Here is a 27401-nt window from a genome sequence, read left to right as displayed (position 1 = left end):
CACAATTAATAAAATAGTCAAAATATGGGTACATCAGTCATCATCGTATAACAATTTTAAAAGGGGACACTGATTTTGTAAGCGATAGAAAAATCCTGGTAGAAAATGGAAAACACACGTTTTAACTAATTACATACAAAGCGTTCTTCTGGATTTACCTTCATCAATAACACTCAAAGTCGAATATTTGGAGGCAAATGATGTATAAAACCGAAATAATTGAAGAGCTCTATAATAAAAAAAATGACCCCAAATATAAGACAAATCCTTCTGTAGTCAACTTTGCCTGATGGAGTTGATCCTCAAAATTTATAAACGGGTGTTTACGAACTGTTGATACAATTGCTAATAAGTGCATGGTTACATGATTTTCTAGTAATTTGTCGGCTTATTAATTTTTCTAATTTAAAAAGGCCATGTTAACTATTTTCCTGGAAAATGTTTTGTTTGAACAACAAACCATTTAAAAATATAATTTATTTAGTATGCTTATTGTTTAATTTCAATAAATGAATATTATTCTTTCATTATTTCACCAAAACACGTTTGTTTTATGATTACACCAGATTTATTTTACTAGCCATATTCACTTTTATTATGTTTCAACTCAGAAACTTTTAAGTTTCATTATTTTACTGTTCAAATATTCATTATATTACTATGTGCTACTACATGTTAAGTAAATAATAATCAATTTTACAAATTTGAAATATTATAAGGGTTTAGGTATGGAATAAAGTTGGAAGGGTGTATAATTTTCAAGTATAATTGATGGCGTGAATTTTTATTAAAACGAAAAAAAAAAATCTTTTGAACAAACAGTAATTAATATGTTAGACACATTCCTATGGTCCATGTTTTGCAAGAACAAGTTTCTAAACAATTTTCCTATGAAACATTATTATCCTGGTTATTTTCCCGGAAAACCTGTTGTTTGTCTTTGCGGTTTTATTTGGAAGGAGTCTTTAGTAATGTTTAATATTTTTGAAAGTTTCTGTTATCTCTTTTTATATTCTTATATGATAATTATAATAACATTACGCAATTCATTATATACATATGTAAACCATAATGTTTAGACCTGGAAACATTGCAGGATTATGAAAATGTCAAATCATAAAAATTCTGATAACCATTATTTACCATGTATTTCTGTGTAACTAATAATGGAGTTATTCATATTTTAATAGCCAATATATCAGGAAGGGTTCAATACCACGGACAAACCACTAGATTGGTTGACTGGACTATTAGATGCCGAAAAGAATGGGACGAAGTCATATGACGACATATTGACCGATCTGCTGAAAAATGATCAAGATCCGGTCATGCTGGTAATTGTACAGGTAGGTATTCTAGATCTATTATATGTTTTAATTTAATACTTAATCAGTCTTGTCAAATTGAACAGTTTCGCCAAACCGGTTACTCAGACACTTGTTCTACAGATTAACAAGTTAACTGGCCCTTAAGTTGAAGTTTAAAGTTTTTATGCACAATACTCTACGAATGCACGGTTTTTATATACAACAAATTAACGACAATCCTCGACCATTATAAGTCTTGACCATTAGGTCGCCTGGTAGAAAATTAAGCGTATTAAACTTCTTTTTAGCTTGTGTCAGAATCTATCCAAGCTTAAAGATTGTAAAGCAAAATTCGAGAAAACAACGGTGATTTAAAATTTGTCAAAAACTAACTTTGTATCAATGAATAATCGTCTACAATTTTAAACAAATCAGTCGGTTTTTTTGCTGAACGGATGCTTATGACCGTCCTTTATAAGGAATATAACAAAGGCACATACACAATCCATTAGTAAGTTTCACGTCATGACAACACCATGCAAAAACTATGCAAAAGCAGAAACAAACCGTTTACTAAACGGAAAGAATAAAGTGTCGGCAACATAATTCACCACAGACTGTTTTAACTGAATATTCTACAGGACGGTAAGCAGTCCTGACTCAACAAAACTTAATATGGCATTGTTCCTGACAAGTACAAAATCTGTGATTGATTGTATTTGGTGCTGATATAATATTGGAAATGAAAAAAGATATTCAAATTGTCTGATTGATATTGTCATTTATCTAAAAAAATTTGTTTTTCCATAGGCTGTTGACAATTTGACGAAACAGATGGAAGACCAGTTGGAGTCAAATGCGACCACATTTTTTATGATAGAAATGGCAAGCAGTGCATTCGCAACTGCTTTGGGTAGCAATCAAATAATTAGTACCGATGCTGGGGTAAGTCTTTTCAATTATGTAAATTGAAACATTTAGTTTGGATTGATTTGAATATAATAAAGATTGATTGTTGGTGTTTTTTAAAACACCACATTTGAGTTACTAGTATTTCATTGCGGCTATTTTTTGTGGAGGAAGACGAAGAGCCAAGATAAAACCACTGAGCTTTCGATAGGAAAACTGACAATCCCAGTCAATTAAGATTAAAGTCGAATGCACCAGCACGATTGAGGTTCGAACTCAAAACATAAGTGTTGAGTGGCTATTGACTACCATAGTACATAGATCACTTTGCCCCACGGCCCTTAATATATACATAACAGAGGTCCACGTAGATATTAACATTTTCAGCAGTAATTGCATTCTGTACATATTATTCAAAAGAAGAAATTTGAAAAGGGAAGTAAAACAAATATGTGATATATTAGTATATAAGGCTTTAGAAGAAACTATTTAAAACCAATACATTTTTTTGGTATTTGCATTTAACTTCATTATTAAGTTTAATTAATTGCATCTTCTTTTGAACAGACATCAGCGTCAAATGCTCTCACAATTCTAGTTGCGAATTTCAAAAACGCAAGTGAGACTGCCCTTACATCTGATGCCTTGTTCGACAGTTCTGATCCACGCTTAGAATCAGCATCAACTGGTAAGAGCAATAGTTAATTACAAGAGTCACAGTTATTTTAAAGAGATAAGTTGATACTGTCATATGTGCAAATGTTAATACAATTATATTTAAATTTCTAGCCTTTTTTGGCAACGTTGTTTATGTTCTTTAAATTGTTTGTATAAACATTGAACGACAAACATATGTGACATATAAAATTTTCTGTCTTCAGACACGGGATTCGATGAATGTGTTTGTAGATAGATGTTTTTGTGTTCTGTTAAAGTGTTTCTTTTAAAATTGGTACACGATGATGACTGCTGTACCCATATTTTGACTACCGGTATTTCATTTATTATGTCCGTTTAGATCAAGCATCATTGTAAATATAACGGAATGTGGTGAGACTGTGAACAAAGTGAGAGGTTTAGCGCTATACTTCCAGGTTTAATCCTCCATTTTCTGCATTTGAAAAGTTTGTACCAAGTCAGGCCCATGACAGTTCTTGTTCATTCGTTTTTGATGTGTTTTATCGTTTGATTTTGCCATTTGATTATGGACTTTCCGATTGGATTTTCCTCTGAGTTCAGTATTTTTTTTATTGGACTTTTTTCTTCAAAGCCCAATCGTTTTTAAAAATAGGCAGCTATGTTAGTAAGGATAATACTAGTAGATTAAAATATTTCCATTGTAATTGGAAACATGATTAATATTATCAAATAAATAAACAGGAGATTAACATATTCATGATTTCGTTTTTTAGAAACTCTATATTCGAATTTAAAAAATAATAAATATGTAGAAAACAGATAATCGCAATTTGTAACTGTCATGCCATATTCAGATCTGTCTTGCAAAATTAAAACAAAAAAAATATTTTGCAAGGGAATTCATATATGGATAACAGGCAGCAAAAGAAAACATATGCTTAAAACTGGTAAAACATATAGACACCAAACAGATTGAAACAGCCTGAGTAACAGGCGTTTCCTCGGCTAGACGCTTCATTCAACTCCTCGCTCAGTCCATATGACACAATACGAAAGGGAACACACTCCATTAATTCAAAGATTAGACAACTATTCTGATATAGAAAGAAAAAAAACCCGCGAAAACATGCCTCTTTTGAGTTGAAAACAGAATCATCTTATTTTTCAACCAATGTTTATAGACAAGCAGAAAAATAGATATTCGCCTTGATCTGATTGAAACTATTTAATCTGGTCGCTTTTAAAAGAGGGACGAAATATACCAAAGGTACAGTCAAACTCATCAATCTAAAACAAACTGACAACGCCATGGCTAAAATGAAAAAGACAAATAGAAAAACAATAGTACACATGACTCAACATAGAAAACTAAAGAATAAACAACACGAGAAATAAATATATAATGACCTCATCAAATTTGCCAGGCCCACATCAAAGTGGAAAGATTGTGTAATTATTCAATGTTTGTGTATTAAGTGATTAATATGAAATAAATATATTTCAATTATATTCAGCTATCATGGCATTGGTATCTGCTGTTGTTGGAGCTACACTGACATCAGATTTTCCCGACAATGGCTTAGCATTAATTTCGGGAACAACGGCAGACGCACGTAAACAAGTAGACTTTTTGATAAAAATGAACAGGGATGAAGCTTATAACATAATAGAAGGTGGTGAATTAACTCCAGAGGAGCGCAATGGACTTTACTTAATGAGGGCAAGGATTTCACAGGCCGAGTTTGAAGAACGACAAGACTTGGTAATATTTTTTCTTCACATCACATCTAACATAAGTCATGATTGTTTTAAACAAGATTAAATGTCAAGATTTCGCGTTTTTCTTCATATTTAATATGAGAAGCCATGTGTGTTTTGAACAAGAGTAGAGGTCATGGTTTCACATTCGTTTTTAATCAAGAAGTTATTTTGCTGCTACGAATTGTAAAATTCTCAATACAATATTTATTTTTGAAATACTAATTCAGATGAAATATTATACACTAAATACGTGCATGTAACGGAAGCTTAACATTAACTGGGAAATATAAATTTGATTGTAAAGTAGAGGCGGTTAATACCGACGGGATTTTAAAACTCTAAAGTCGGGAAAACTTTAAAACACCATAATGAAAAAGACAAACCAAATTTACAAAACACTACACAACAACCAAAAGACCAAGCAACACAAAAACCTCGTTTAATTGAAAAAACTATATGTGCTCATAAAGGGTGATCATGTTGCATCACTATTGTCACATTAGGGGAAAGAGAACAAATTTGTCGTAACAACAAGTGGAACAACCCCTGTCTCTTCTGTGGCACTCAATTATTTCAAAGGTCAATCAAAAAGTGTAGAAGAGTCCGTTAAACTTAAAGTATTAACTCCAACACTACCAATTGGAATTCTCTGTACATGAACCTCCTTGTAAATGAAAACCCTCTATTGAAAATAAATCATTATATGAAACGCAACCTCTGGAATATTGTATCAACTAGGAGATATAAACTCTATATACTAGTGTGAAGCGGAATAAAAATGGCCAATTCACAATTAATGACGTGAAGTCGTCTTGTTTTGATAAAGTCGTTTCTTAGTGGTCACCATTGTCAACTACTAGTTGTATGTGAAGATATGAGGCGGACTTAACTGTCTCTGATGTGTCCTTTAATTCAAGTTAAATGGGATAGATGTGTTCAATATAGTCGTCAAACTGTGCACTATTTCATCAGAAGAAATCATCAAAATAGCAGAACCTGAAATCGAAGGATAAGTCTAGCTTCTTTTCATTCGCTCTAAGAATCTTCTGTATGTAGTTTGGCTTAAATGAATAAAACAATTAAGAAGGTTTTAATAAGATATTTTTGATGTAATAATAATTATTCTGATCAATATTTTCAGGCATCTTTAACAGATACATCAATAGACACAGCATTGCAAGTGATTATTGACCAAGGATTGAATATGACATGTAAAGGATGCGAAACAACCTTCGACACAAAAAATGTTAATCTGTACATATCTAAGACAACGCTTCAAGCTTTAAATGACGTAGCCAATGGGTTACTCAAGAATTCGACTATTCTCATGAGTTTTGGGTTTAGTACAGATTCAAATGATACAACTTTATTTGGGGTACGATTTGTTTATATATGAAAATTAGGTTTATTTCCTTTGTATTTTGAACTGCTAGATATTAGAAATCCTCTGGATTTATATGTGTTGTGTCTTTAAAAGTTTTGCTCGCTAACTCTTTCTTTTCTTTTCATAATATTTTAAGATATTGATTTACCTCCAAATCATCAATGGCTAATATCTCGAAAATAAGTGCACGGACCCTTCATTTATTTCGGCTTTTTTATTTTCTTTTTTTTGTATGTTAAGGCAATCAATTTATAACAGTTTTTTTTTTAAAGCATGTTGATTTGAGAGAGTAGCGAATGTTCTTCGAATCAACATGCTTCCACATCACTCTTCTGGATTGTTATTAATTAAAAGAGTTAAAATGGCAAAGATACATTAATACTTGAATACCTGAGTAGATATACGATTAAAAAAGGAAAAAAATGTAAACATATGGTCAACATTGTCTAATTATGTTGCAACTTATGTATCTTACTAAAACCAAGGGAGAATTTAAAGGCATGCTATAAATTATTGCGTGACGATGCACTCAATTGTTAAAGATACCCCCAGTGACTTCAGGTCTAATGTCCCTACATTTCTTTCTATTAAATGATTGTAAATTTTGTTTGACTATTTACGATGATCAGTTGTATATTTCAAATCATTTTTAATTTCTTAAAACAATTTTGTTTTCTAAAATGATTTATGAGATTTGAACTTATTTTATTATACTTTGCCTAAATGTATACGTTTTCATTTCAGATTGCAGTTTTCCCACAAAATGTGTATATAGCTGGTGACTCCGACACTGCTTTGGTCACATCTAACGTTCATAAATTATCCTTAAAAGATGAAAACGAAGACAACTTGAGTCAAACAGAAGTAGCCATTAATCAAACAGCAAGAACGTTGCAATCAACACAGAACTTACCTGTTTACACTGAAGGTGATGCTTCAAATCTATTGTATCACTCTTTTTTCTACCGTGACGAAGGAGACTATGTGTGTGTTTCCGTTGATCCAGCAGAGGGTGTTCCGAATTATGTGACGTCATACGATGTCTATGTGAAAGGCGAATCTCAACCAACTCATTTGAATTACGAAGCCAAAGGAGAAATTTCCCCTTATAATGACTGGATGGTGTGCTTCCCTCCTCAATTGTTTTCTAAAACTGGTGAAATGCATGTTGCTCTACATCCAAACAGTAAAGTTGGTAAGAAATAAACATTTATTTTTTATTTTTCTCTCTATACAGATCATTCTTACATCAAAATAAACCAGTTCAACATGGAACATACGGAATATATGTTTTGTAAACACGTACACCTACAATGAGCTGTTGAAATATAAGTTCAAATAAATATTTAGTCTGGTATGACTATCTTTAATTTCGAAGGCAAGTGTCACAGCAAAAAATAAAAGATAACATTGCAAGATGTCGTAGCATTTTGGACCATCAGAAGATAGCATACCAAGTATTGAAGGAAAGGAGGAAACTTAAATGAAATACCGGACATAAGTAACTCTAGCGAATGCATAAACACATTTAAACTCTATCACACGATTGTTTACCAATGCTTATCGACTTTTTATTAATTTGGCTTTTGCTTGTTTTATTTGAGTTGTGTGAAGACAAAACGCATGTTATATCTATAGATAATAGATATAGATTCGATCAACATTCACCCAAAATGAACCTACCTTAGGTGCATCGAGTGGGTATAAAACAGTGTATTACTACTGTAAATAAAATAACTAACGAATTATAAAGTGTTAGTAGTTTGCCTCTATAAAACAAATCTTCATATTGCAGCTGGTTTCAATGGATACGTATGGGAACCTACTACCGGTAAATTTGCTAATGGATCATACAACATATCAGAACCCGAGTTGATGCCATATAATTTGCACATTGTAACATCAAATTGTAAAGAGTGGGATCCAAAAAAACAAACATGGGAATCAGGCAACTGTAAGGTAATGTTGCTTATTCACAAACATTCATATTTCATTTACTGAAGCGCCTATATGCCAATACACATACACAATAAGGACACTAGAACAGGAATTATATTTTGATAAATATATGTTGTTTTTCATAAACTCTGTTTGAAAAAAAAACCCTAATGAAATGGCTACAAAATTTTAGCTTAAGCATAACTGCCCCTGGCCTCTTATGTTGGTTATTGGTGAATGATATTTTACTTTGGTATTCTTCAGCAAGAAAAGTAAAAGTAATCGAAATAAAAGAAAAGTATCGGCTTTCCATTCAAAATAGAAAAGATTTACTTTTTATTAAATGTGATGTTCTTTTATAAAGAATGTGTTTACTTACAATTCAGTAAAACACGTATCATGTGTTCATACTGTGCTTGCAATTATCAGGAATACCCCATTCGTCTTTATTTTTATACAATTATAATATCAGTCAATGAAATTTCAACTTTCGAAAACTTGAAGGTCTTTATCATAACGACAAAACCATAGGATCAAGAAAGGTAAAAAAATCCGAAGGTAGAATTTGAAATAGTGAGATTATTTTAAGCGTAGAGTGGACATAAAAAAAAAAAAGTTCAAAGTTTAAGGCAGATTGATATTGTTATAAGATTTTTTTTTTTTGGGGAAAAAATCTTTTATGCTTGGCTAGAAGGTTTTCAAAATTAAACTTGTTGCAAAACAAAAGTACAATCAAACATAGCCATATTAGTGAAACCATGCGACTCACTTATAATGTTCAAGTTCAGGATATTTGATATTTTGCATTTATATTAGAATCATGCCTCGTTCACTTGTACATTTAATTCGAATTGAATTCGAATCAAATGCGAATCACACTCTCTTCTTTTTAATTCGAATAGATTTGAATTGGTAAATTCGAATTATCCAATTCGCATTTGAAATACGCTTTTGTAAATACGAACTAAAAGGTAACGTCGTTTGGACAGTAAAGCGATTTGACTCGCATTGTAATTCGAAATAGAATGACAACAAATAGAAGTTTTTAACGACCTTGACTGGCCATACAGCCTTTGCACGGTCGGTAACTTTAATATTAAAATGACGTTAGGACGTAAAACGTTTTGAATGCGAATTAAACTAATTCGAATTAGCTAACGCGAATCGAATTCGAATTACGTGTGAACTTAGCATCAAATTAATTTCGTACTCTCATAAAAAGCTCTGATTTCACGACCGTATTAGGGTGCACTTTTGGTCCTTTCTTTTTTTATAAGCCCTTCAAACTTTATATAAGGTTTTGGATTTTCACCTGATAGACACTAATTATCTATTTATAGTAAAAAAATGAGTTCAAAAAACAAATAAAAAAAGGAGGCAAACAATACCAAGGAATATTCAAAAGCTAAGCCTGAAAAGAACTTACAATGCAATGGCAGAACAGAGAAACAACAGTACCAAAAAAACATATAATATAACACATATGAAATGATATTAAAAACATGTACAGCTTCGCTTAAATCAATATATTATTTTAAGTGAATTAGAAAAAAACCCATATTTATTTTAGATGGATTGGTTTCCAAGTCAAGATACTATAGAATGTACCTGTCGTCCAGCTTTCGGTTTAACATTTGGTAACACTTTTTATGTGGCGCCAAATACAATCGACTTCTCTACAGTGTTCTTACGTTTTGATTTAGCCAATCAAGCAGCTGTGCTCGGAACTCTTATTGGTGTAATAGCCATATATTTACTTTTACTGATTTGGGCGAGACATCAGGACAAGAGAGATATTGTTCGGGTAAAATTCATTTTAATATTTTGACGAGCTTACACAGTTTTGTTCTGTGAGTTAATTGAAAAGGAATAATTTATATTTAGATTTACCCTATAAAGTGCATTTAAAATTTCCTCGTTTGTTTTCTGCTTGTTTCCATGTTTTTGTGTACAGAATTGTTAGATAGTGCTTTTGTATGAATTTTTAGATGAGCAATGTTAAACATTTTCTCCCTTTAATGTATCATACGTGACTTTAATACTTATTTAAAAGTAAATATTTATCATTTACAATGTATATATAATATGCAGGCTGAATTTCTTATTCTCTTTTTTAAGTGGGGAGTTACACCATTAATTGACAACTTCGTTGACGACACATATTATTACCTAGTAACAGTCTATACAGGAATGAGACGAGGGGCAGGTACTAAGTCAAGGATAGGATTTATAGTTTGTGGAGAAGATGGAGATACCGGGATAAGAGAATTATCTGATGGCGTCAGATCGGTAAGTTTCTTTTCTTTAATATCCTTCAAAACCCTCCACACAAATAATCAGAATATATGATTTTGAAAATTTCACTTTAAAAGTTTGCGTTTAGAAGGGTACATAAATACATGTATGTGCTACAGTTATACTAGTATTTCTGTGTATGCCCGCGTCACACTGTCCCGATTTTTGTTTACGATGGACACCCGAATGCGAAAATTGTAATTTCGTACGAAGTTGGTCCCGATCTCGTTAAAATACCAAAAAGTGACCGATGCAAGTACGATGAATAACGAAGTCTATACGATGGTGCCGAAACTATATACGATAGCAAGTGAGTGACATCCGAAGGTTAACCGAAGATGGGTATTTAAGCTTCATATCTCAGCCGAAGCCTACACGATGGATCACGAAGGCTACACGATGGATTACGAAGGCTACACAATGGATTACGATGATAGCGCGATGGCCATACGATGTCTAAAAGACGTTGTGTAAGCTTATGATGCATTTAAATTATATGTCGAAGGCATCACGCGTTTTAAAGACAATATTGAAGGTATTTCCAGTTACTGAATGTTTTGGTTGATTTCTAAAAAAATAGTTTATGTATCAAAAATTTGTAAGGGTTCCACGGAACCCGGTGTCTCGCCTACTTTTGCTGTAAATCGCAAGCTCAACAAAAGTGTGGAAAAAAATCAATAAAAATATTCCTCTTGATACTATCTTTTGATTGAAAGAAGCTTCTGTCCAAGTTTGGTAAAAATCCAGGATAATTTTTGAATCTAATAAATGTTTTAACTGCAGACTGTATGTAATGTTAAATGGAAGAAAATCTAAGTCCATTTATAAGTAAAATACGGAAAAAATGGAATTTTGTTTTCACAAAATTTACTTCTGGATACTATCTTATGATTATAAGAAAGCTTCTGTCCAAGTTTGGTACAAACCCAGGATAGTTAAAGAAAGTTATTAAGATTTTAAAAACTTTAACCACAGAGTGAATGTAATGTTTCCCCGCAGAAAAACTAAGTCCATTTATAAGTAAAATACGGGGGAAATGGAATTTTATTTTTACAAAATTTACTTCTGGAACTATCTTATTATCATAAATTAAGCTTCTTTCCATGCTTGATAGAAATTCAGTATAGTTTAAGAAAGTTATTAAAATTTCAAAAACTTTAACCACATAGTGAATATTTGTAGACGCCGCCGACGACGACACCGACGGAATGTAGGATCGCTTAGTCTCGCTTTTTCGACTTAAGTCGAAGGCTCGACGAATATACATATTCAATTTTCATTTTCTGCATGTGTCATATACAAATATAGTGTCCATATTTGCCCCCAATATGCTACATACGAGGGGATGCCACGCTCGGCATTGCTTTGTTTGAACTGTAAAATGTGTGCACTAGTCTGAATAATCACCCATAATTATGCCCATGTTTACTGATTTATCTTAAAGGTAAGTTAATGGGTTCGTTGGTCCCTTTTATTCAAAAAGAGCTCTTTCCAGGAGAACATCATAATAACATAGACAAACGAAGTATGTGGGGAAAGCAATAAATGCGGCAAAATATGAAATATAGAAAACAAAATGGTTATGGAGTAAACATTCGTGTGACAACAACTCAGACGATACATTAAAAATCAGAATAATGAAGAAAAAGTTGGTTTCCCTATATACGTGTACCTGCAGTGTTGGTGTACCAGGCGCGTTTATGATTTTCATAATGTTACCTGATATGAAAAATTGACAAAAAATAATATTTTACTTGTAAAAGTAAATCCTAAGCCTGTAATACAATGTAGCTGCTCTTCTTGTTCAATCTGAATTAATAAAAACAACGCTGTCGCCGTTCTTGTTCTCATAGAATCATATGATATGAGCTCAATTTTCTGTGAACGTCTTTCTTAACTGTCGTATTAGACTGACCAGTGTATATCACGCATGGAACTTTAAATATATTTTAGCGCGAAAATTAACTTACATTTAGCTGGATTTATTGCCGTCGTAGTTCCATCTTGTCGCCTTCGTACTTTTATTCGATGGCAACACGATGGGATTACGAGAGCTTCACGAATTCGTGTTGCCATTGTAGGACCTTCGGGTAGCTTCGTGATTCATTCGTGTAGACATCGTAATGTCAAAACTGCCTGATGGAAACAACGGAAACACGAATGCAATACGATGTTCAAAGATGCATTTCCGGTGATATTACGATGGCGAGGATAGTGATACGAACTCAATACGAACCTACAACATCGGACGCAACTTCGGGGATTTTTTAACATGTTAAAAAATTTAGAACCCTTCCCGAAGTTTTTCCCGAAGGCCAGAAAAAGTGGTCGATAGTTCTACGATGCTTGAAGATGGAACTACGATTAGCCCGATCTGGATACGATCAGTCCCGATTTTGAAAATTTCCATAATCGTGTTGCCATCGGCGTAAAAATCGGGACAGTGTGACGCGGGAATTAATTAGTTGCAGAGGGAATGCTGATGTGAAAGTTGACTGTAAATCACTGTTTGCTGACAGATTAATGTATTGACAAATTAGAGCAACAGTAGTATACTGCTGTTCGAAATACATAAATCGATTCAGAAAAAAACAAATACGGGTTACAAACTAACTGAGGGAAACACATCAAATATAAGAGGAGAACTTCGACACAATAGTAACACAACATTAAAATGTAACACACAGAGACAAACTATAATATAACAATGGCCATTTTCCTGACTTGGTACAGGATAGTTTAAGAAAAAATGGTGGGGTTCAACTTGGTGTTGTGGCATGTTAAACCTCCCGCTTCTATGGCAATTTAAAATATAACATTGAAATGACAACATTACATTAAAGAACTACAATACAAATAAATGGGAGAACATATAGGACAGGGACACACACAAACATTAGCTAACAAAGGTACCTTCAAAAGCCAAAACAAGTACAAAGTTGAAGAGCATTGAGGTCCAAAGGTTCCAAAAAGTTGTGCCTAATACGCTTAGGTTTTTCTGTCTGTGATAAGAACATCCTTAATATTTAGAATAATTCATACTTTTGCAAACAGTTATTTTTTTATAAAATGACTATTTAATAGATAAACATGATAAAACCGAAGCGGTGGCTTACTACAGAATAAAAACAAATACTTATAACATCCTAATCTAGCACATGCAAATTCACAAACGAGTTAGCCAAAGCGATAAAAATGCACAAAGTCATCACTTATTTTGCAAGATAACATAAAAAAGGTTTAAGTTATAGGACTTCTCAATTGTTACAAATGGACGGTTTATCAAATAGAAATACTAGATTTCTATCCCTTAAATCATGGACCTTCCAACTTCCATGAATGTGATTCTTATTTCAGACATATTACAGAGGTTTTATTTTGAAAATTTGATGGAAGACAATTCCTTCTATTTTTCATATAAGCTTTTATACTAGTATCATAAGCTTTATATATATTTAGACATTCGGTTTGTGTTTTAGGAAATACCAACTGCGAGCGTTGTACATTTCCTGATGTCAACACCATATCCGCTAGGAGATTTAAGCTATGTTTACATATGGCATGATAACTCGGGTGAAGGCGAGTCTTCGTCGTGGTATTTAACTCGTGTTGACGTCGAAGACATACAAAAGAGGGAAAGGTATTATGGTTGTTTTTAACGAAATTAGATTTCATCAATTTCCTTCCTAGTTGAAACAATTGTTTTGAATGTTTTAAACCAATTCGAATGTATTGGTGTACAATATTGAAAATATCACCTAGAATGCATTAGATTTTGAAACACGAATTCACATCTCGTGCAACAGTTATAGTAGTACCGTGAATTTTATTAATTTTCGTAAAAGTCGCAGTCAAGCATCTATAGAAGTAAATATTAGACAACATATTTTGAACATTGATGATCTAAATATGTAGATTTGATATGAATACTTTTAAGTTATGCAAGAGATTTTAGTTGCCTTTCAACTACTAGTATTATCTTTTTGGTTATGATAAATTCTGTTTGTCATTGGCACATGGCCTATTACTTTCCACTTCGTATTATCTCCATCTTTTAAGCTTACATCTGATAGGAAAGACAGTTTCAGAATGTCCTAGATCTACATGTACTTATGTACATTATTTGACATTTGATAAAAAGCATAATCAATAGATTATTTTTTAATATAACGTTGAGCTTTGAATTTACTATGAAAACAAAAGTATCAATAGTTGATAACATACTGCACGACCTTTATGAGTGTTTTGCGGATCTAACATTTTATACGAAAACACAATATAAAAAATAAAAAAATAAAGAAATGCATTATTGTTTTTTGTTGTTGTTTAATTGTATAAGAAATTCTGATATTCCTTGAATAATTGTAGGGGTCATTTTCAGTCTTAAATAAGTAGCTTATTGTAACATACAAACGGGTTAATAAATATGTAGAATGCACGAGATATTTAAATTCATCTAATTTTGATATGTACATTTCAGATTTGTTTTCATGTGTGGTAAATGGCTTTGCCTAGATACGGTCGAAAGTAGTGTAGATGCCGTTCTACCAGTTTGTGGAAAAGAAAACGTGACAACGTTCTCAAATATGTTTTACCTTAACACGAAAGAAAACCTTGCTGATAACCATATGTGGATTGCCATATTCTTCCGTCCAACCAGCAGCCATTATACAAGATGTCAGAGACTTACCTGTTTCCTTGTATTTATATTTTTAACAATGATTGGAAATGCAATTTATTTCCGCGAAGAAGACGAGTTTACGAATGCAGGATCTGATATTCGAGTAGGGCCATTTTCTTTCTCATTGAGAGCAATTTACATTGCATTTATGTGTGCATGTATTTCAACACCTACCACCATATTAGTAATTTTGTTGTTTAAAAAGAGTAAACCGCGGAAAAATGTAAGCTACAATATCAAAGACTCCTCAAGGAAGTATAGAGTACCAGTATTGGATTCATGGATGGATAGAATGATGGCAGAAAGTCGTGAATTAGAGAAAGCTCTTGTGGCAAAAGGACTTTTTAACACGGACGGCACGATCTTTCCATATTGGTTTCAGTACATAGCCTGGTTTCTAGCACTATCAGGAATAGCCGCATGTTCCTTCTTCCTGGTTTTATATAGTGTTGAATGGGGAAAGAAAAAGTCTGAGGTCTGGTTAGGACAATTTTTTCTGTCATTCTTCACCTCAACTTGTCTTCTTGATCCAATGAAGGTAAGCAATATAACATACTGTAACTTTTAATTCATTTCATCCATAGCAGCAATTAACAAGATTTGATATCCAATTTAATAATAATGAAAACTTGTTAATGATTATTTTGGTTCAGTCCATGCGTTCTTGCTGTTTTGCCTTCAAATGTTTTTAGTCGAGTTGGTTGTATGTTATTCGAATTGACCTTAACATCATGTATACTGCGGATGCGGGATGTTTATTTTCAGGCTAAATAATTCAAACCATGAATAATAATTTCACAGAATTTGTCTTTGGGCAACAAGTTAAAATCAGATTCAGATTCGTCTCATTAGTTCAATCTAATGTTATAATTCAGTTTTGGCTTTTCGAAGAGTTCGGTTCGAGCCTACCAGAGTTTGTTTTGTCTTTGTTGGTGTGTTTTTTTTTATTGAATTTCATTAGATTTTTTTTAATATTCGATAGAGACAATTAAAGAAAATAACAAGTGTAATAATGAAAATATTTGGTAAAATCGATGGAGACTAAGGCAAACATCATTACTTGGTATTAAATAATATACTATTTTGAAATATATTCAACTGATCAGTAACTGACGCATTTCTTTCTGACTTTTGTCAGATAATTATAGATCGTCACATTATAGAAACTAGTTAAATGAAAATAGTGGACTTAACCAGGATAATCATCAATACAATATTAATTGCAAATTAGTTAAAAGACAATCCAGTTTGATATACATTTTCTCTTATTCTTCTTCAATGTATCCCTTTCTGCACCCATTGTATAACAAAATAATTTAATCAACGTGTGGTTTGTTTGATTTTAGTACCTTATTGGTTAAAATACGATTATGACGTTGAATTTTGTTGCTTTCCTCTGAATTTCCTATTGTGACGGCATGACAAAAGGCGACCATGCCCGATGACGTCACATAGAAAGAACACATATTTTTGCAGATCATTCGAAAAGAAGGAATAAGTTTGCCTGCATAATGTTAGAAAATCATAAGAGAAACAGATTTCATCACCAAATCTCGTGTAATACGATATTTATCCACTCTCGACAGTTAAATATTAAATATTTAAAACGCTCGGGCAAGCCTCGCGTTTTAAATTTGAAAATTCAACTGTCTCGAGTCGTTAAATATCGTATTAAACTCGATGCAGTGGTAGAGTCTATATTTATCAGATGTTGCTTAAACCTTTATAAAATCATCAACTTATCAGCTTAAAATATGTCAAAATGATTTAAAATTATCATTACTAGTAGACATTATCTGTCTTTATTCAGAGTCTTTTTTAAGATATATTTGTATGAAAGTTAATCACTTTTGTTTTATCAAACAGGTTCTATGTATGTCTGCTGTATTTGCAATGTTAATAAAACAAACCAACAAGTTCAAACCTACAGGACTTGAAAGGTCATACATTCTGAAAAACTACAAACAAAAATTCGGATACGAAACAGGTTAGTAAAAACTGTTGATAGTTTGTTTTGAAAATTCGTCGAAAAAAAACCCGTCTAACACCTTTATAATGACAAAACTGTTATACAAATAGTTAAAAACGACAGGCAAACCAAGTACTTATTTTGCGTTATTTATCAACAAGACAAATTGTGATAACACTTGAAACGTCAATTTGTAAATTTAATATGAGAAATGACCACTCATTTTTTTTTTATATATGAAATGAATGAACATGTCAAGACTAAGTCCGTTTTTTCACTTATTTCCTGTGTTGCAGTTGACGTGCAAAAATATACTATGGCCTGATGAAATATTGCATACATTTTGAAGTTGTGCACCTTCAAATATGGAATTGTTTGAGAATTGATTTCTGCTTTGATATCAAGGAACTAAATAACGGTTCCGCAATTTTTTCAATTGATTTATTATCTTTTGATTCACAGAAATATTGCACACAGCTTGAAGTAATGACTCTAATGTTTTAATAATGTGTGCTTTTTTTGGTGATATATTCCCGTTATTTATTATTAATGTTGGTATAAAATAGAATTAGACAACTCATTAAATAATAACAAAAAACTTCTGCCAGTAGTTCACTGCACCTGTAGTGTTTCATAAAGTACAACATGCGGGAAATGACAGAAAAACCATTGCAAAATTTTAAAAACTATTAAACAATGTTATTTCTTTATTTGGTTTTAAAAAATATAACCAAAATTCAATATGACTGTCCATTCTAAATATATAAAGGGCGTCAGTCACCAAGCAGTCACTTAGATTCTCTATTTAACACGGTTACACGTACCCTTTATATCACGGTTCTAAAATATTTTTACTGTTTTTTAGGCATACGACTTCCCGCACCGCCACTTGACCACTCGTCGTTGAAAAAAGCGCGACAGGAGAGACAAAAAGAATTGAAAATGATGGAAAGTATCAAACAAGTCCTCATAACATGTTTCTGTTTATGGATTATATATAGCATAAGTTACAGTAACAGAGACAATAGATCGTATAACTTTCATCAAAACATAGCCACAAAGCTTCTGACGCCACAGGATAAAACATTAGTGAAATTCGACCAGGTAAGGTTGAGTATGGTTATAATTTGTAAAGGTCACAATTCGATACAACTCGCAAAACAGTATTCGAGAAAGATTAACTGTCATACTAGTCGGAGGTTTAGGAACATGACAGTGTGTAGATCATTCGTTTCATTGGTTGGTGAAGTCGAGCGTTTGATTTGGTCAGGTTTTATATATTTCCCCTTTTTGAATATTCCTTAGTATTTTTGTTTTAACTTTTTGCTGTAAACATCACTTGTCCTCATTCACATCTTCAATATATTACGAGTTAGTTAATTGATACGATGCTGCTTTGTGTTTACTCACAAGAATTTTTTGTGGTGTTTCACCTTTCAAAACCAGAATAGTATTTTATACTAGGACCATTGACCTATTGCTCCGCATTACGAACCAGATGACGCTTATTCTGTCGAAGCTACCCAGTAACGCTGATTTTGAAGTTCATGCGATTCCCGCAGTTTCTGGTTGCTACCTTAATTAATTTGTGTTCTCTCAATCGTTGTATATGATACGAACATCGTTTAAACTAGTGTAGCCTCAATTTACTACAAAAAGTTTACATAGAGTATTTTAAAAGCTTAAAACCTGTTTAATGAAACGACAGAACGTATACTTAAACAACAGCTACTCTAGAAGTGTTTAACAACTGCCCCCTATAACTGTTTAGTCTTAGAGAATATGACATATCTATAAGTTGATATAGCTTTAAGCAACTAATAGTACTCTTTGAACAACCCGTCGTTTGGTATGTGTTTGTGTATATGGTCATTACCGTGCTGAAAAGTCAAGTTATATATTTTAGTGACTGATTGTCGCAGTTTTTGTTTTCATTTGTTTTGCTGTAACATCACTGACCTAGGTTTTGGAGGGTTGACAAATTCTTGTAGTGCATATCCCAAGTAATGAGCGTGCTATTTAGTTGTTATCGTTTGTTGCTGTTTGTGTAACATAATCTGTTATGTCTGTTTTTTGTTTTGTCATACGACAGGCCGTTTTTTTCTCTCGTTTGAATTGTTTCTAATTTAATGATGAAAAATGTGGTTGCACATTGTAGAAACACTTAAGAAAACTTTCACGTCGTATTTAAGACTTGAATAGTTGTCACATTGGTAATCACACCACATCTCCATATTTTATTACTATTAAATGAAAACGTAGCCAAAGAGTAAATAAATAAATAAATTAATTAATACTTAATAATTATTTTTTTTTAGATAACGCGCGTCATTGATTATGTAAGGTGGCTGCGAGATACAGCATTTCCTGAGTTATACCCTGAAACTGATTATACAGGAGAACGATTACATTGGAGACTAAGACAATATTTCCACGATTTGACAAGCTTTAGAGTGGGACCACCTCGATTGAGACAACTAAGAGTCAAGGAATGTAAGCGCAATCAGTTTTCTTTTATGCTTTTCTCCTTCGACACAAACAAACCAACAGAGGTTTAATATTCACTGGAATGAATAAAGGCAGCAGTAGTATACTGCTGTTCAAATGAATCAATGATAAGCTCATGTACATGTATTTTACATTTCATCGGCAATATATCTTTTTTATGTTCAGATGAAATGTATACAACTATGTGACGTACAGTTTTTACATAACCATGATAGATTCCGTTAATGTATTAACAAATACTAAAGTAACTAAATTAAAAACATAATACCGAAATTGTAAAATGTTTGCCTGAAGCAAACCCGATTACTTTTTCTTTTTTTATTTTGCAGCGTCCGAAGATCTCCCATTTTTTGGTGAAACTCGCACGAACCCGAAATACTCCATACCTACTGAAGAGGACAAAGATTTCTGTTTTAGGTGGAAAAGTGGTAAATGTGATAAAGAAGAAGAGGCACGTTCATTTTCGTACGCTGGATGGAAATTCACGAGTGCACTTGATATTTGGGGTATTCCTATACCTGGACGTTATAGGACATATGGAGGAGGCGGATATATTACGGAACTGGATGTAAACTATGATTTTTCAAACAGAACATTAAACGAATTAACGGACTATTTATGGATTGACAGAAATACACGAGCTGTTTTCCTAGAGTGTAACTTATACACTCCAGATCTCAATCTATTCGCTTACAGTATGTTTTTGGCAGAATTTCCAGAGACAGGTGGAATAGTTACCTCGTATTCTATCTATCCATTCCGAATTTATTTTCATCTTGGTACGAATGGTATCTACACACTTATTTGCGAGGTTATTTTTCTTATGTTTTTGGTCGCTTTGATAATCAAGGTCGTATATGGTCTGGTCAAGCAGAAAAAACTGTTTTTCAAAAGTGTCTGGAACGTGCTTGACTGTTGTTGTATATCCCTCAGCTTTGTGTGCATTGCAATGTATGCTGGACGCCATCTTCTTGCATCAAATACCATGGACAGATTCAAGGAAGATCCAAAACAATTTATCAATTTCCAACATGTTGCAATATGGGACTTGCTTTTTAATTTGTTACTTGCTTCTCTGGTGTTCTTAGCAACATTGAGATTAGTCGGTATTCTTGGCTATGATAAACGAGTGGGTCAGGTTTTTAGAGTTTTCGATAATTGTGCGAAGGATTTATTCTGGTTTGGTATTTTCTTTCTATATGTTTTCCTCTGTTATGCTGCACTAGGATATTTACTGTTTGGAAAAGACATTGAGTCCTATAGTGATATATTTGAATCTATCGGAACATTATTCATCAGCATGATAGGAAAGAGTAAATTTACAGAAATAAATGAGAAGGATCCAATTATGGCACAATTTTATTTCTTTACGTTCATCCTGTTGTTAGTATACACGCTGCTAACAATGTTTTTGGCCATCCTAGGTGAGAGTATTAATGCAGTGCATGCCATGACTAAGAGGAGCAGGGAGGAAGAATTGGTTGAATACCTGATGAATAAATTCAAGAATTTATTCGTTCGGAAGTCAGAAACTTCGAAAAAATCCAAGCAGCAACGTAAGTTCATTTTCCAAAATTTCTTTTCGACTTTGTTATAAATTTTAAATTAATAACACATATACATGGCTTTCGGCTGCTGTCTGATCTGTGGTCGGGTTGTTGTCGCTTTGACGCATTCCCCATTTCCTTTCTAAATTTTAGTTTCAAAAGTAAGCGCACACGACCCTTGTTCTCTTATTTTTTCCGAGTAGGTAAGCTCGAAATTCAACCAAATGATCATAATCATCTTTATAAGCGGCCTGGTTTTATTGGAGGTAGCCGAGGTGCCCTTAGAAAACAACTAACTTTCGACAGGAAGACTGGCATTCCTAGCGAATTAAGATTGGAATTAAACGCACCAACCTCGTACCGGGATTGAAATCAAGCAACTAGGAATACAGTAGATGCATTACTTAAACCAATTGATCACCGAGACCTCTTAAGTATTAAAATCCTTTATTTAATGAAGAGTATTTTTTTTCTATTCACAAGAAAAGTTTAAGTACTTAAGTATAATGTTTTTTTCAGGGATGATGTTAAGAAGAAAATACTGCAAATTTAAACCACATTGTTTAAATGTTGATTTTTTTTATATAGCTTTACAGAACCAACCTGTAGGTTTCCTCTACGACCTTCGAAAAGGCATAAATGATGCTTTTGACCAATATTCAGATGATGGTAAACCATTACCACCTGCTATTATTGACTTCGAAAAAAGAGCAAAACTGGTTGCAGACAAAAAGTATGTTTAATAAGAAAAAGTAAGATTTTTTTTTGTAAAAGAGGGACGAAAGATACCAAAGGGACAGTCAAACTCATAAATCTAAAACAAACTGACAACGTCATGGCTGAAAATGAAAAAGACAAACAGAAAAACAATAATACACATGACACACATGACACAACATAGAAAACTAAAGAATAAACAACACCAAACCCACCAAAAACTAGGGGTGATGACTGAACGTGCTTTTGAGTGAATCAGAGTATCAAACGCTTTTGAATAGAGAATCATTTGGTTTAAATAAGGTATGGCCTCCAGTATTGTGTAAATAGTTTTCACAATTGTTGAAAGGATGTGGAATTTTATTAACGATGGGGATATCTAAGGTAAACCATAGTACGAGTAATACAGCCTTTGATGCGGTATTAGTTTAACATTGGTGAATATCTCAGTCGTTTTGTATTGTTAGTTGTGCAGGGTTATTAAATAAAATATTGTCAAATTAAAATTTCCAATAAATCTACTAAACGGACTATAAGAAGACAATTGCAATATAAACGATTAAAAAAAACAACCACCTCAACGTATTGATAATTTTGTACTCAGGGAACGACCAGTTCACTACAAATAGGGGAGGGGAAGAGTGTTATGTTTTTTCTTCTGTAGAAATATTTTCGTCACCAATTTTATGAAATAAAAAAAGTGTGGTCAAACAGACCTCTGAAAACATATTTTGAATCCTGATTTTTCACATATTTTATAGTGTTCAATTTTGGAGAGAAAATTGATTGAAAGCGTCGAAACTTAACAAAACAATTTCTGACTCCGGCAAAAATACATACCCCCCTTTTGAAGTTAAATCGTTGCCCCATATGTTAAATAATGATGATGTTTTACAGGGGCGGATACAGGGCGGGCGGAAAGTTTTATGTTCGCCAAATGGAGCGATGCGAAAAATGTTTTGAGGTTTTTTTAGGTGAAATTTATGAAATATTCTTCTAAAGGGGTTAAATGTAGATATCTAGAACTTTTTGTGTGTTAAAATTAGCGGGGACTTAAAGTTTCAAGCCTTAATCCACACTTGACAACAATCTACAGATAGACGGGCGGACAGACGGACGCAAAGTGAGACGAGACAGATCACAACTGCTCACCTGACCAATATATTTTTTAAAGTTCTACTTTTACCAGCAAGTTTTAATTGTCCTTTCATACTATCTGTTTTTTACTTTTTTGATTTTCGAAGGTCGTGCAAGACTTAACTATGTTCGCCACAAACACCTAAAATCAGAATGAGATGCATTTACGCAGTTATATTTATTTTCTACAGTAATACGGTACAGAATTCGGCTAAATATTTAGGTTGCAAGTGAGAAATAAATATAGACATAGAGATACAAATTAATAAACTAACCTTTCGCTTCATTACGAATATTATAAAAAAATCTCACCTGCCGACTGTTTTCTTGACCGTGTCATGATGAAATTGTGAAAGTGAGTAAGGGATGTTTTGGAACTTCGATTATCAAACAAATTGATTATAAAAACCACAAATACAATGTAACATTTGTTTTTACTTGAACTGCTAAAAACCTATTATATTTGTCATCAAACGCAGCTCCGCGTTTGACAACTTCCTTTCAAATTATTTATAAAACTTTAATAAAGCGTAGGTCAGTTGATAAATAATCACGTTGATTCTGTTAAACTGACTGTTTTTTTTTATACTTTGAGTGTTTAAAAAGATTGAATGGTTTCTTCCAATACTTAAATATGTTGAAGTCAACCCATGCTTTGCAAATTTCAGGAAGGCGCACACCCGCCACGCCCCAGCCTAAATCCGCCCCTGTTTTAAATGATACATTTTCTTTTGCAGGTAAATTAAATATCAGATGCTCTGACGTGGTTTCAATATGCAGGTTGAACTGAACAACAGGACGTTACATGTATCAGCCATATACAATATGTTTTAAATGACAGCCTTGAATGTACTTTAACAACGATCTTTCTTAGTTTGCTTAGCACATTTTAGGCGGTTTTATAATATAATTAAATCATGTGATAGAAAATGCTACCAAAAAAGATTCTTCGGATGTTTGCTTATATGAATTATGTTATTTTTTTTCTCCTAACTATTAAAAGTCTCTTATTTATATTAATATTTTGTGTGGTTTTAATATTGAAAAAAGTTTTTTTTATTTAAATTGAGTCTAGGATTACAATCTATATATGTATATAAGAAACTGCAATTCGACTTGTGTTAGTTTTAATATTACTAATCAAGAACAGACATTTGGAATACAATTCTATAAACATTCTTTAACAAAGTGTAAATAAATGAAAATAGTTGAAGCCTTAACTAAACTCAAATATTATCATTAAATATAAAAATGAAATAATTCAATTCCGATTAATTTTGTTGTTGATATTAATAAAATGTATTAGTGAGATCTCAATTGTTAAAGACTGCATGTAGATTTCAAAATTTGTTATTGTCATGGGGTCATAGTTTTGTTAGAGTACACGCCACGTCGCCATTTATTCTTCATTTAAACTGACGACAACACAAATAGAATTTGTGTGAGATATTTTGTTTTAATCCTTATATTCTATTGACCTTTTTTCGTGTTGATAATTGATAAATGTAGGAATTTGATACAAAAAAGCCAATATTTGGTTTCTTATGGAGAGTTGTTCGTTGGCAATCATACAACATCTTCTTTTTAATATAGTTTTTGAAAATCTTCTTGTATATTGACTTTGTAATATCTGGTTCATTAATCAATCTTGTGTTTCAATAGATATTGTTTCAGTCAATTTTATTCGTGTTTAAGTAAATTGCATATCTGATATGTTTTCAGTTAAGGTGAAATACCACCGAACCATGGTACGTCACATTAAGTTTCATACGGAAATATTTTGAAAAAAGATATACCCTTGAATTTAGCAGTTGTAGGTAATTCATCCTATACACTATTGCTGTAAAACATTTCTGGGTCATAAACATATCTCTTGGTTATTTCATCGCACCATTATTTTTTTATTTTAGGTTTCTATAGAATATTTTGGAAGTTACATGGTTTCTAAAGTTTGAACACAATTCTAAAGTACTGGACAGGATAAAACTTTACTCATGTCAAGTATTTCTTTATTTGAAACAAAGATAAATGCTGCACAATTTTTTGAAAAGTGCAAATTTTACAAAGACTTATATGAGAAAATCAATGGTGGTTTTACACTTTAACATTTGTTTTGTTTCGAGTTGTACTACTTTTAAACGATACCAAAACGTTTCGTAACAAACAATGCATTTTTAAACACTGGTGCATGTAGCTTTTTATAAGATTCTGTAAATATTTTTATGAACTTGCTATTTTTTACAATCAATAATGCAAATTTTGTTACCAATTCTTCTGTGTCCCTGTAAACATTTTCCTAGAAGTATTCTTTGCAGTAATGATAATCCACTTTTTTCAAGATATATTCCAAAATCTCTGTTAACAAAAAATACTGGAATCGATTCATTGTAGATGGTTCATACATTTAGGGAGCTACCATTTCATTTTTATGGGGGGGCTAGGATGAAATTTGAAAAAAATAGGCAGGACAGGAGTTTTGAGTAAAAAAAAGTCAGGATGAGACACTTGCAAAAAAAAAAAGTCAGGACAACAATTTAGGTAAAAAAGTCAGGATAAACTAAAAAAAAAAAGGCAGGACCGGATAGAGTGAAAAATAAAAAGGCAGGACAGAGATTAAAGCTAAAAAAAAAGGCAGGACAAAATTTTTCATCCTAGCCCCCCCATAAAAATCAAATGGTAGCTCCCTTACCATCGGCACTTTTTTCTTTTCATAAAACATGTTACAATTACAAGGATTTTATGGTTTTTAAAACTATACAAATAAAAAAGATTTTATAAGATTATCAAATATGGCTTTTTGAAAACTATATGTTATAAAATTTATAAATGAAAAGTAATGGTTATCGAGTAAAAATTATAATGGCAATTAATGGGTGAAACCAGTGGATTCCGATTATCTGATAAAATTTCAAAAACAATAAGAGTGGTCTTTTCAAAGAAGGTGATGAAAAGGAAAAATAGAACCGAGCATTTCACCTAGCCTTATTGAAACATCACATGCTTTCATTCTATGAACTACGTGTGTGCACTGGCGGACAAGGGAGGGGAGGGGGTTAGGAGGGGTACATATGCCGAAATCTCGGGGTAAAAAACATGCAATCCCGAAGTCCCGAATTTAAAGAAATTTGAATCCCAACATTGAAATCCCGAGCTTAAAACACCAGATCCTGACGTCCCGAAAAAGGTCATGCCACCTCTTGAACGAATTTATTTGGAGATTTAATTGAGAGAAGTCATGTAGCAGACATATTGATTCTATTAAAAGGATTAGTTTTGAGCTAAAATTCAAGGCTTTAATAAATTTTTCGCGAAGATACTGATAAAGCAGAAACTGTGATATTATGGTAGAGAAAATGCTTACTGGTGTATATAAGCTTTATTTGAAATCGTCCGTATTGTCTTGTACCATTTAACTAGTTTTGATCGTTAATTAATGTTAAGTTTTTTAAAAGATGTTATAATCGTTATTTTTGCTGACTCTTGTTATAAAACGTAGGAAACATATTTATTTCCTAACTTGTTACTGCTGTTTTGCTGATTGTCGATCTACAGTATATTAATATATTATCTAGTCCTTTATGGCTAACATTTATTTGTTGTGATTTTCTTTTATGTAAGTGTTTTTGAAATTCAGCACTTAAAACAATGTTTGTTCATTAATGTAAGTTTTATTTGGTGTAATGTTTTTTTCTTCAAAAAAGAAAAAAACCACAAACACATAGGAATTCAAAATATTGAAGATAATCATATTTAATTCTTATTTAAGTAACAAATTTTACCATCTTATTATATATGATGTCATTTCTGGCATTATATTTTTTTGTCATTCTATATCGTAAAGTGGTCTTATATGCTGTTTTTAGAATCGTTCTTTTATTATTTAAGATGATGATATCATCTTAGATTATACTGTTGTCCGTCCTATATGATCTCCTTGTAGATTTATATTCGTTGCATACTAAATTATATTTTTCTATCAAATTCATTCTTTTATAGAGTCTTTCAAAATAAAGTATGTTGTTACCTTTGTCTTTTTTCTATATCATATAGCAACTTCTAACATGAATGATATGGGTTTTTTCATCTTTGAGTGGGTTATGTTCTGTCATATATAGAACTGTGCATAAAATGACACTTTTGTTTGGTGTTACACTATGCATTCCAGTCAGTGACCGCTTCTCATATGAAAACCAAAAAATCGATGTGCTGCTTAGACCAGCCTATTAAATTCGAGGAGGAGGGTGCATTAACATGACATTTTTTTTAGCAATTGAACTATCCATTTCCGTCATTAACCGATTGGCAAAAGAAAAATAATGCTGTCGTTAAGACCAGTGCATTAAATGAAATTTTAAAAGGACCTTGATTAAATTTTTGCACTTTCCTAATCCGCCATTGGCTTCTTTTCATAAGAAAACAAAAATCCAATAGATGTAGTTTAGACCAGTGCATTTTATATGAATTTGATAGAGGGTGCATTAAAAAGACGATGTTCTAGTTATTTCACTATCCATTCTAGCCATTGACCACTTGACATACGAAAACCAAGAAAATTAAATTAGCTTAAACCAGCACATTTAATTCGATTTTAGAAGAGGAGTGTATGAAC

At 32.4% G+C, this 27401-nt stretch overlaps 1 protein-coding gene across 1 annotated transcript in view; it reads left to right on the top strand.

Moving 5' to 3' along the window:
• Positions 1-26819, top strand: part of LOC134726315 (polycystin family receptor for egg jelly-like) — a 48653-nt gene extending 21834 nt beyond the window's left edge. The window contains exons 11-27 of the mRNA XM_063590716.1: positions 1191-1346; positions 2118-2252; positions 2784-2904; positions 4370-4617; positions 5758-5991; positions 6745-7195; positions 7796-7959; positions 9509-9742; positions 10057-10227; positions 13713-13873; positions 14714-15452; positions 16781-16901; positions 17749-17987; positions 19202-19376; positions 19721-20947; positions 21527-21671; positions 23530-26819. Coding sequence (XP_063446786.1) covers positions 1191-1346; positions 2118-2252; positions 2784-2904; positions 4370-4617; positions 5758-5991; positions 6745-7195; positions 7796-7959; positions 9509-9742; positions 10057-10227; positions 13713-13873; positions 14714-15452; positions 16781-16901; positions 17749-17987; positions 19202-19376; positions 19721-20947; positions 21527-21671; positions 23530-23533 — 4725 coding nt within the window. The 3' untranslated portion in view covers positions 23534-26819. The remainder of the gene's footprint in view (positions 1-1190; positions 1347-2117; positions 2253-2783; positions 2905-4369; positions 4618-5757; positions 5992-6744; positions 7196-7795; positions 7960-9508; positions 9743-10056; positions 10228-13712; positions 13874-14713; positions 15453-16780; positions 16902-17748; positions 17988-19201; positions 19377-19720; positions 20948-21526; positions 21672-23529) is intronic.
• Positions 26820-27401: the final 582 nt, after the last annotated feature.

Source organism: Mytilus trossulus, chromosome 7 (assembly GCF_036588685.1).
Source record: "Mytilus trossulus isolate FHL-02 chromosome 7, PNRI_Mtr1.1.1.hap1, whole genome shotgun sequence".
In the NCBI taxonomy this organism is placed as follows: Eukaryota; Metazoa; Mollusca; class Bivalvia; order Mytilida; family Mytilidae; genus Mytilus; species Mytilus trossulus.
Note: the sequence above shows the minus strand (reverse complement) of the source record. Positions and strands in the feature narration are given on the sequence as shown.